The following is a 12,157-nucleotide window of genomic DNA, read 5'->3' on the forward strand; positions in this document are numbered from 1 at the left end:
ATTGAAAAATGCTTTATCGAAGAAAAGACTTGTCGTCGCAGTGAATAACCTGTGGAAATTGAAAGTCCAAGCATCAATCGCTCCAAAGTTGTGTGAAAAAGATTTTTAAAAGTTGTTCAAACTCCAAGGTCAAGGAATAAATGGTACAAATCTTAACCTTTTGAAAAGTTGATGCTAAGGGTTTCATTCTTCACAGGTGTATTTTTTACCCTTTCATGAACATAAATATTTCTGACCTTGACCTTTGAGATCGACCCACTATTAAAAAACATTTAAATCAACATTGGACATATTTTTGTACAGTTATTATTAGGGGCTTCATATTCCACAGTTGTATCCTTGTGCCAAAGCCTTCCTTAAGATACCAACAATTTTGATCTAGCAGTGTTGCAAAATACCTCAAACTTTGGCCATAACTTTTGAACAGTTGGTTGCTAGGGCTTTGATATTCCACATGTTTATGTCTCTCTTTGAGACATGTGCTTTCTTTGGGTAACAAATTTTTTATCTCGACCTAGGGAATTGACTGGCATTTGAGAAACCTTCGCCAAAAACTGTCATACAGGGGCATTAGTTTTTCACAGACACGTCTTGTTTTTTATAGTTTCTGTCCTCATAAAGTAAAAAGTAATACAAAAAATGTGAACACACTCCAAAGAATATCATTTGACTTATTGCTGCAGAGTTGAATATATCAAGGACAAGAACCATTTAGTACCATATTATAATGAAACAAGTTGTAGGCAGTGAGAAAAATTAATTTCGGTCTATCTGTCCGTCCGTCCGTCCATTCTTGTGCTTTTTTCTCACGCGGAGAGGGGGCAGATTCTCTGAAATAGCTTGTATCCTGTAATGATAACTAATTTTGTTAAATACACGTTCGTAAAATATCAAATACAGAAAGAAAAAAATAAGAAACAACACAATGCAAATTTTAAGCTTTTATTATTCGTGACTGGTTACTAGTATATTGGTTTTTATCGTAAGAAGCTTTTCTTCATTATATCATTTCTTAAAATAATGCCCTACGATTTTTTTAAAAATAAATAATTATCATCATGATGATACACATATATTCCTTGAGATTTGATGAGTATAAGCTAAAAACGTTTATTGATTACCTCATGGATTTTGATAATAATTTTTTTTCGTTAAAACTCTTATAATTACAGTTACTATCTTTCTCTCTCCACATAATCCTCCAGATTAGGAAGGTCTTTTACCACGCATGCGCTGAGCGCACTCCGGTACAAATGCATATTAGCAGCGTTGTACCTGAAAGTAAATCAAATATTTGGACTATGGCATATGAATATATATATTTTTAGGCATATAAAGTTTACAAATTCAAAAGAAATCTGCTAGATCAGACCCAAGGTTGTTTAAGTACTAATTATTAAGAAAACGGTGGCCTTGTTTCATATTTTTCATAAATTTAAATCACAAAAACGTGGATAATTCATTATTTTTACTGTACCAACATGAATTATCGTTTCTCTGGTTTGTCATTCTTACCATTTCTTTCTTATAACTATTTACTGGCACCAAACTCGATTGAAATTGTGACCCCCTGTTTCGTGTATAATAAGGAGATAAAAAAATTCGAGCGAATAAGCCTATGTCGCGGACTTACCATTCATCTTTGTTAGCACCATAACACTCAACATTGTAGATTGTATTAACCCCATTGAATCCTCCAATGACAAATATCATGCCGTCTAGGACCTGCAAATAAAACAAGAGGCCCAGGGGCCATATCGCTCAACTGAGCAATTGACTAGGAAAAAGCACATATCAGATCAGAACTGAAAGTTTACTGAGGGGGGGGGGGGAGGGGGCTTGAATTTTAACCCCCCAGGGGGTCATGGTTTGAACAAATTAGAATCTACACTACCTGAGGATGATTCCCTATAAATATCACTAAGCATGGCTTTGAAGTACTTGAAAAGAAGATTTTAAAAGGTTTCCCTATATATTCCTATGTAAAACTTGCCCCACCCTACCCCCGGGGGTCATGATTTGAACAAAATTGAATCTACACTACCTGGGGAAGATTCCCAAGGAGTTTCATCTTTCCTGTCTCAAGGGTTCTTGAGAAGAAGATATTTCCTATATATTCCAATGTAAAACTTTGATCGGCCATTTTCGCCCCACCCTACCCCAGGGGGTCATGATTTGAACAAATTTGAATCTACACTACCTGAGGATGATTCCACATGAGTTTCATCTTTCCTGGCCCAGTGGTTCTTGAGAAGAAGATTTTTAAAGATTTTTCCTATATATTCCTATATAAAACTTTGATCGGCCATTTTGGCCCCACCCTACCCCCGGGGGTCATGATTTGAATAAATTTGAATCTACACTTCCTGAGGATGATTCCACATGAGTTTCATCTTTCCTGGCCCAGTGGTTCTTGAGAAGAAGATTTTTAAAGATTTTTCTTATATATTCCTATGTAAAACTTTGATCGGCCATTTTGGCCCCACCCTACCCCCGGGGGTCATGATTTGAACAAATTTGAATCTACACTACCTGAGGATGATTCCACATGAGTTTCATCATTCCTGGCCCAGTGGTTCTTGAGAAGATTTTTAAAGATTCTTCCTATATATTCCTATGTAAAACTTTGATCGGCCATTTTGGCCCCACCCTACCCCTGGGGGTCATGATTTGAACAAACTTAAATCTACACTACCTGAGGATGATTCCACATGAGTTTCATCTTTCCTGGCCCAGTGGTTCTTGAGAAGAAGATTTTTTTAAAATGCCATTAATTTTTCTCTAATTCATAATTATCTCCCCTTGGAAAAGGGCGTGGCCCTTCATTTGAACAAACTTGAATCCCCTTTACCCAAGGATACTTTGTAGCAAGTTTGGTTGGAATTCGCCCAGTCATTCTTGAGAAGAAGATGAAAATGTGAAAAGTTTACAACAACGACGACAACGACGACAATGACAACGACGACAACGACAACGACGACAACGACAGACAACGGACAAATTTTGATCAGAAAAGCTCACTTGAGCCTTTGGCTCAGGTGAGCAAAAAAGGAAAATAACGACCACTGGATTATCATTTTTAAAAATCTCTCTTAACAACGTATGCAAAAAAATCACGCGCACTAACTAATCCAATGCTTGTATTAATTTTAAATTTTTAGAACCCAAGCATAATGTCTGCAATTTGGATTTATATTTCAAAAGTCCCGTTTTTTATGGAAAGTTGCGATAAACAGAGTAGGAGAACTATTCAGCAGCGTCTACAGTAAGAGAAAAAAAGGAGGAGCTTCTGTTATTTTATTAGCTCACCTGAGCCGAAGGCTCAAGTGAGCTTTTCTGATCACATTTTGTCTGTAGTCCGTCTGTCCGTCCGTCTATCTGTCTGTCTGTCTGTAAACTTTTCACATTTTCGACTTCTTCTCAAGAACCGCTGGGCCAATTTCAACCAAACTTGCCACAAAGCATCCTTGGGTGTAGGGGATTCAAATTTGTTCAAATGAAGGGCCACGCCCTTATTCAAGGCGAGATAATTGGGAATTAATAAAAATTTGGTGGTATGTTTTAAAATCTTCTTCTGAAGAACCACTGTGCCAGGAAAGCTGAAACTTATATGGAAGCATCCTCAAGTAGTGTAGATTCAAGTTTGTTCAAATCATGACCCCCGGGGGTAGGGCGGGGCCACAATGGCCGACCAAATTTTTACATAGAAAGATATTGGAAAATTCTTTAAAAATCTTCTTCTCAAGAACCACTGTGCCAGAAAAGCTGAAACTTATATGGAAGCATCCTCAGGTAGTGTAGATTCAATTTTGTTCAAATCATGACCCCCGGGGGTAGGGTGGGGCCACAATGGCCGACCAAAGTTTTACATAGAAAGATATAGGAAAATTCTTTAAAAATCTTCTCAAGAACCACTGTGCCAGGAAAGCTGAAACTTATGGGGAAACATCCTCAGGTAGTGTAGATTCAAGTTTGTTCAAATCATGACCCCCGGTGGTAGGGCGGGGCCACAATGGCCGACCAAAATTTTACATAGAAATATATAGGAAAATTCTTTAAAAATCTTCTTCTCAAGAACCACTGTGCCAGGAAAGCTGAAACTTATGTGGAAGCATCCTCAGGTAGTGTAGATTTAAGTATGTTCAAATCATGACCCCCGGGGGTAGGGCGGGGCCACAATGGCCGACCAAAGTTTTACATAGAAATATATAGGAAAATTCTTTAAAAATCTTCTTCTCAAAAACCACTGTGCCATGAAAGCTGAAACTTATGTGGAAGCATCCTCAGGTAGTGTAGATTCAAGTTTGTTCAAATCATGACCCCCGGGGGTAGGGCGGGGCCACAATGGTCGACCAAAGTTTTACATAGAAAGATATAGGAAAATTCTTTTAAAATCTTCTTCTCAAGAACCACTGTGCCAGAAAAGCTGAAACTTATATGGAAGCATCCTCAGGTAGTGTAGATTCAAGTTTGTTCAAATCATGACCCCCGGGGGTAGGGCGGGGCCACAATGGTCGACCAAAGTTTTACATAGAAAGATATAGGAAAATTCTTTAAAAATCTTCTTCTCAAGAACCACTGTGCCAGGAAAGCTGAAACTTATATGGAAGCATCCTCAGGTAGTGTAGATTCAAGATTGTTGAAATCATGATCCCAGGGGGTAGGGGGGGGGGGCAAAATGACCAACCAAAGTTTTACATAGAAACGTATAGGAAAATTCTTTAAAAATTTTCTTCTCAAGAAAAGCAAAGCTAAAATTGATCATATTAATATGGAAGCATCCTCAGGTAGTGTAGATTCATGTTTGTTCAAATCATGACCCCCAGGGGTAGGGCGGGGCCAAAATGGCCAACCAAATTTTTGCATAGAAATATATAGGAACATTTTAAAAAAATTTCTTCTCAAGAATAGCAAAGCCATGATTGGTCATGGGACTACTTTTAGATTTAAACTTTTCAATAATAAACCAATTTCTACGTTTTCCTAGCCACAGTGCTCAGGTGAGCGATGTGGCCCATGGGCCTCTTGTTTTTTATCTGATATCATTTACTTTCATTTATGACCAAAACATGTGAAAGACCAAGTTTCTGTCTTTTTGTCTCATTTTACCGATATTTCATATAGCACATCTATAACATGTTATAATTTTAGAGGTTTTTTGGGTATACCAGGGCATCAATGATAGTTGGAAATGTGGGATAATTTGCATAACGGGCAAATCCCGCTCTGCATGAATTATCCCATGTTTGGAAAAAATAGAGAGTGGTTCCTTATATTTCAATTTCATTGTAAAGTCAGTCACAAAGACGGACGTGCGAGATTAACATACATTTGGGCCTTCTTAGCTCCTGACCTTTTGCTTGCGACATATTTTACATTCCGGTTGAATTATCAAGAAATCAACTCATCTAACTTTCAAAGAGTAATCACACAGAAAACAAATATAAATGGAATATTCAAATATACTTTTCACACCATCTACCTGTAACGTTTTCCATTGAATATATTTGAAGGGAATGAGTGGGCATAATTACATTGACTTAATTAAAATAGGAGATAGCAATGAACTGGTACAGCATAAAACTTACTGTAAAATTTACAACTGCTGCGTTTTATACAAAATTCATTTAAATAAAATTACCGCGATTCCAAAATTACTCCTCGGACTGTGCATATCTGATATTGCCTTCCATCCATTTTTGATTGGACAATACTTCTCTGCAGAATGCATTCGGGCCACACCATTAAATCCGCCCATGGCATAAATTTCATCCTGATAGGCAATGACGCCTACGCCACTGCGCCTGATTCTCATTGGTGGAAGTTGTGTCCATTGATTAGTCTGGGGATCGTAGACTTCGGCACTATTTAGACATTCCAGTCCGTTAAATCCCCCGCAAATATATAATTTTCCTGAAAAAAAAATAATACATTTATCTCGAAATGGGATTCAACATTTTTTTAAAGAGTTTTTTATGCAATTTCTCGCACTTTTAACTAAAAACAAGATATGTTTGTGAAACACCGATGCCCCCATCTGCATATTATGTAAGGGTTGAATTTTGTTAAATGCAAGTCAAACTCCGAGGTCAAAGTCAAAAGTTTAAAATTGTACGTATCCAAAGAAAGGTCTTACACAAGGAATACACCTCTGAAATATAAAAACCATAGCCCTACCCACTGAAAAGGTATGGACAAGGTTAAAGGTTTGTGGACAGACAAAAAGGTAAACCTACGGACAGACGGGCGGACAGAAACTATATACCTACGAATCTTCGATTACAGGGGCATAAGAACAACCTAGCTAGTAAGTAGAACTTAATTTATGAGCTTATTATACTAAATAAGACAGTTCACAATCTTTTATTACCATTGAGAGAGGTGGCGCTGGCATCGCTCCTTTCTTCGTTTAGTGGGCTGATAAAACTCCACTGATTTTTGGCGGAAAGATATCGCTCCGCGCTATTTTGTCTGTTTCGACCATTATAACCGCCAATGGCGTAGATATATCCCTCAAGTACAGCCACACTGACGTAGCACCTGAACAAAATTATTTGAAACGCAATATTTTTTAGATGAATGGTGAGTGTTTTTAATTTCCATTTGAGAAAATACTATATATATCGTATATTACATGAGGTATATACCAAATACAAGCTAGGACTTATAATTATATACATACAATATGGAACATCTTAATAAATGTAAATGAATTAAAGATCTACCGGGTAGTAATTTTGAATTTTACCTTTTTGAGTTCATTGGCGCTACTTCTTTCCATTCTTTGGTCATCGGATCAAAGCTGCGCACGCTGTTGAAATATTCTACGCCATCAAACCCTCCTATGACGTAAATCAATTGATTTAGTGTCACGGTTCCGTGGTAGGCTCTTGGACCTGCCCCAAACAATAGAAAAGAAAAAATCAGTTGATATTTTCTCTGCATAAACTGGTGTTGAAAATTGTGTAGATTAAAGCTGGCACACGGATCATGAAAGATTTTTAAAGATATTGTGATGGATTTGGTTTTTCAAAAAAAAATATAGATAAGTAACATTTTTTTCTGAAACGAACAAAGAAATTAAACAATGTGTTCGTTTTGATTTTCTTTAAAACATACCTGTATCTGCTATATCACAAAAAGCCCAATGATCTGCACGTGTATCATATGTCTCTACAATATTAATAGGTGATGCACCACTCCATCCGCCAATGATAAACAAAATCTCGTGGGGCATGCGCGGTGCGGCGATATTGCAACTCATTATGTTCCCCAAACGAAGTTGGGGAACATATTGTTTTTACTCTGTTTCTTATTATGTTCCCCAAACGAAGTGGGGGAACATATTGTTTTTACTCTGTTTCTTATTATTATTATTTTTCTTCTTCTTCTTCTTCCTGGAACTTTTTTGTCCGGGAATGATCTTGTAAACTGTTCGTCCGATGTAGGTAAAACCTTTTTAGGGTTAGTAGACATGTTATGTAGATTTGCGGAATCAAGGTCATTTTGCGCGCACGTGCTTGCAAGAGCGTGAACGTGCAACACGTGAAATGACCAATATAATAGATATAGCCACAACTTTTCTATTTTTAGATGAAATGCTTTGAAACTCATAATGTGAGGATATATTAGTAGTATAGACATGACTTCATAGTGAAAATAGCAAGATCTCACGCGCATGCACGTGCACTTCCCTCTGATTGGCTGCAACTAAAGGCTCAATATCTTTCTTGTTTTTTGACGAAATCCTTTGAAATTTTGAACATAGCCATGCATAAGGATATCCTACAACATGAAATAAAGCAATTATCATGAAAACACGTGCATGCACGTGCGCTGCAATCTGATTGGCTGAAACTTTAAACAGCTATAACTCCCTTGGTTTTCAACCAAACAGGATGGGATTTGGAACAAAGATAGATATAATGGACTTCTACAAGTAGGTATGGTCACCATGCACATGCAAACACGTGCGTCTACATGTGCTGCAATCTGATTGGCTGAAACTTTAAACAGCTATAACTCCCTTGGTTTTCACTAAACAGGATGGGATTTGGAACATAGATAGATATAATGGACTTCTAAAAGTAGGTATGGTCACCATGCACATGCAAACACGTGCGTGTACATGTGCTGCAATAATCTGATTGGCTGAAACTTTAAACAGCTATAACTCCCTTAGTTTTCACCCAAACGGGGTGGAATTTAGAACATAGATAGATGTAATGGACTTCTACAAGAAGGCATGGTCACCATGCTCATGTATGCACGTGCGTGCACGTGAAATGAGTAAAATCAAACATACACTTGAATGAGCGTATTTTTAAAACAATTTTGGATTAAATACTTTAATATTCAGTGTATTAAAAATATAGATTGTGTAGACAAGATGATATGGTCATGACGCAAATGCATTCATATGTGCACGCGTGCAATGCTAAAGTTTAAATGATTTTTGTACACTTCTTTGTAAATGTTGTTAAAATCTCAGATGCATAGAGTTTGTCTTATTTAATGAAGCTTACAGGGAATATGGCACCGAAAGGGAGTTGGGGAGCGTTTGGGGAACATCTGTAACGGTTCCCGTTACAATTAGCACTAGTTATTATTATTATTATTATTATTATTCCTGGGAAAATTTTGTCCTCGAGTGATCTTGTAAACTACACATCCGAGTAAGGTAAAATGTTTTTAGAGTCAGTAGACATGTTATGTAGATTTGCCGAACAAAGGTCATTTTGCGCGCACGTGCTTGCAAGAGCGCGCACGTGCAACACGAAAAATGACGATTTAATTGATATCGGCGTAACTTTTTACATTTTTTATGAAATGCATTGACACTCATAATATAAGGATATATTAGTAGCATAGACAATAAGACATGGTCAAAATAGAAAGATCTCACGCGCATGCACGTGCGCTTCGCTCTGATTGGCTGAAACTAAAGTCTCAATATCTTTCTTGTTTTTTGATGAAATCCTTTGAAATTTTGAACATAGCCATGCATTAGGATATCCTACAAAATGATATATAAAAATTATCATGAAAACACGTGCATGCACGTGCGCTGCAATCTGATTGGCTGAAACTTTAAATAGCTATAACTCCCTTGGTTTTCAACCAAACAGGATGTGCTTTGGAACATAGATAGATATAATAGACTTCTACAAGAAGGTATGGTCACCATGCACATCCATACACGTGCGTGTACGTGCGCTGCGATCTGATTGGCCGAAACTTTAAATAGCTATAACTCCCTTAGTTTTCAATTAAACAGGATGAGATTTGGAACATAGATAGATATAATGGACTTCTACAAGAAGGTATGACCACCATGCACATCAATACACATGCGTGAATGTACGCTGCAATCTGATTGGCTGAAACTTTAATCAGCTATAACTCCCTTGGTTTTCAACCAAACGGAGTGGGATTTAGAATATAGATAGATGTAATGGACTTCTAAAAGAAGATATGGTCACCATGCTCATGTATGCACATGCGTGCACGTGAAATGAGTAAAATCAGAAATACACTTGAATGAGCGTATTCTTTAATACTTTTGGATTAATACTTTAATATTTAGTATATTAAAGTATACAGATTGTGTAGAAAAGATGATATGGTCATTACGCACATGCATTCACATGCGCACGCGTGCAGTGCTAAATTTGAATGAACTTGGTACCCTTCTGGATAAACGTTGTTAAAGTCTCAAATGCATAAAGTTTGTCTTATTTAATGAAGCTTACAGGGAATATGCCACAAAAAGGGAGATAGGGAGCGTTTGGGGAACATCTGTAACGGTCCCCGTTACAATTAGCACTAGTTCCCATTGTTTTTGGTTCATCCGTAGTTAGGTCATACAGATATTTCAAAGTATCTATAACTAACGGTCTACAAAATTCATTATCCTTGACATAAGGATGAAGTTTAACCTTTTCCACGAAATACCGCGTAGTTAAACGTCCAAGGCGCATCGTTTTTAATAACCGGGCTATAAAAACTTTCCTAGTTTCAGGATCATAATCGATCCAACGTATTACTGCGTCAAAGACTATTTTTTCGTTCCTTACATTCAAAGAGTCGGAACTTAAAATATGACACACTTCCTCAATGTCTAATTGCAAAAATTCATTACTATTCTCTACAACGTCTGTAATATAAATCATAAGGAAACGGTACGCTGCGTTCTCCAAATTTGGACAAAAATAAGTTTTTGCAAATCGTATTATTCCGATACAGTTTTCTGCTGTTAGCTGCGACATCAGGAAATCACAGCAATAACTGACGAGACCCAAAACATGAAACTGGTCGGCGGCAGGGAGCAGACGTTCTATGTTGTCTGACGTCACCGCAGCACTTCTAGTGTAGGCGTAATCTATAATTAGACTCATTATGTCTGCAGACACACCGGTAATCACGACTTCCTTTGTGTTCTTTTGAAAAAACTCTGACGTGAAGAGAGTTCTGAAATATGGACTACACGCAGACATGATATTTCGATGAATGGGAAATTCTCTATTTTCTACTTTGATAACAGCGTCACATAACTGTCCTGAATTACGCAATTCCCATAAAACATCAAAAGCCTCTACACTCAGGTTTCTTCTTATTTGACATTCCATTGCATCTGCTTCTGTTTCCATTCCTGATGTCTTTTCTTTTCAATTATGACGTCACAATCAAATGTCAATGGCAACGATAGTCGATGATTCATACGCACATTTAATTATGACGTCATAGTATTGTTTTTCTTTCTTTTTTTTTTTTAAAATCATATAGTTTCTGTAGGCCTCGGGAACATGAAACAACTCTTGAGAGCTTTAGTCTAAATATTGAAGAAGTCAAGCAGTCCAAAAATAAAATGCATTTTGTTATTGTGTCGCAAAAGTGTTAAAATATGCAAATTTAGAGAGTGAGTAAAACATTAATAAACATTTTAGATTACAGAAGTTTGAAAATTTGACTTAGTCCAAGTTTGTTTCATGATCCCGGAGTAAGGTCTTCCAAAAATCTTCTGGAATTCCCATGGATACCAATTGCGCCCTATTATTAATAGACATATAAAGCAAAATATTTTACGTGATACTTAAAGAAGTAATTATACTTGTTGTTTACCATTCACTTACTTAATATATCACACTGAACTTGGAACAAAAGACACAACAAAGTCAAACACATCTGTTTCACATTTGGAAATGTATGTTGAAACTTTATGATAAACGTGATGACTTCAACTTTTCTATGATCAACTTTCCTTACCTATGTAGCAATATACCCATTTTACCTGCATACAGGGTTTATATTTTCCAGTTTATTCGATACGCAAAATCACACATTATGTATGAACAATTTCTAAAACGAGACAAGCTATGGACAAATAAGTTGATAAAACAAGAAATTTTGAATCGCTTGAAGTCATCATTTGCAAATTCTATGGTCGATACAATGAATTTATCAGTAGGTACAATCTATCAATATGTCAAATGATGACTGACGTTTGTCATACTTATTGTGAAACCATTATACGCATATACGTGCGCCGGCAACCAATATCTGATACCCTTTAAATGCCATTTTAATAGGTTATTGACAACATAAAATTATATTCTTTTTTATGAAGAAAAGAGATTATTTTCCATCATCGTTTGAAAAGTGAAAAAAAAAATGGTCTGGTAGTTTTTGAAATATTCAAAAAGTTTTTCTCGGACAACCCTCATACATACTGAAAATTCTACGGATTTTTTCCTTTTACATCATCATGACAATGAGCACTAAGCGGGTGTGACCGGTCGAAAGGGGATGCTTACTCATTCATAGAACCTGATCCGGCCTCTGATGTTTTTAGAGGTTCGTCTTTGCTCTGCTCCCTATTAAATTTGTATATTAAATGAAATTTGCGCTTGAATACTGTTCGTTATCCCTCTAGATCTTTCATTTGGACACTTTCTTCCAAGTTTCTTCGTCAAAACAGGGCATGTACCTGTATGTACTAGAGCCTAAGCATAAAATAACATAATAATTTTGTATACGTAGTTGTTCTCAAATTTCAATTTTAGGAAGAGGGCAGAGCCTGCTGCGCAATCCTATTCTCTTTGATATCTGGGAATAAAATATTTAATTTAAATTTCAATTTTACATTTAGAAATGTTAC

The 12,157-nt window shown here is 36.6% G+C and overlaps 1 protein-coding gene across 1 annotated transcript; it reads right to left on the minus strand.

The window, feature by feature from the left end:
* Window positions 1-946: 946 nt before the first annotated feature.
* Window positions 947-10,647, minus strand: LOC134279058 (kelch-like protein 10). The gene is made up of 7 exons (XM_062761400.1): window positions 9,840-10,647; window positions 7,120-7,285; window positions 6,749-6,896; window positions 6,371-6,540; window positions 5,642-5,913; window positions 1,634-1,725; window positions 947-1,275 (listed from the first exon to the last, which is right to left on the minus strand). The coding sequence occupies exons 1-7, from the start codon at window positions 10,626-10,628 to the stop codon at window positions 1,176-1,178; spliced, it is 1,737 nt and encodes a 578-aa protein (XP_062617384.1). The 5' UTR covers window positions 10,629-10,647; the 3' UTR covers window positions 947-1,175.
* Window positions 10,648-12,157: the final 1,510 nt, after the last annotated feature.

This window comes from Saccostrea cucullata, unplaced genomic scaffold (assembly GCF_032062105.1).
Source record: "Saccostrea cucullata isolate Sc308-1 unplaced genomic scaffold, CSIRO_AGI_Scuc_v1 ctg14890, whole genome shotgun sequence".
Taxonomy (NCBI): Eukaryota; Metazoa; Mollusca; class Bivalvia; order Ostreida; family Ostreidae; genus Saccostrea; species Saccostrea cuccullata.

What these genes read in the sequence shown, in the direction of transcription:
- LOC134279058 (XM_062761400.1), bottom strand. Translation starts at nt 10,628, where the DNA reads ATGGAATGTCAAATAAGAAGAAACCTGAGTGTAGAGGCTTTTGATGTT. An exon ending in GCGCCAATGAACTCAAAAAG is followed by an intron (nt 6,541 to 6,748) that starts GTAAAATTCAAA and finishes AATTTTGTTCAG; the next exon opens with GTGCTACGTCAGTGTGGCTG. An exon ending in GGAGTAATTTTGGAATCGCG is followed by an intron (nt 1,726 to 5,641) that starts GTAATTTTATTT and finishes TTTTATTTGCAG; the next exon opens with GTCCTAGACGGCATGATATT.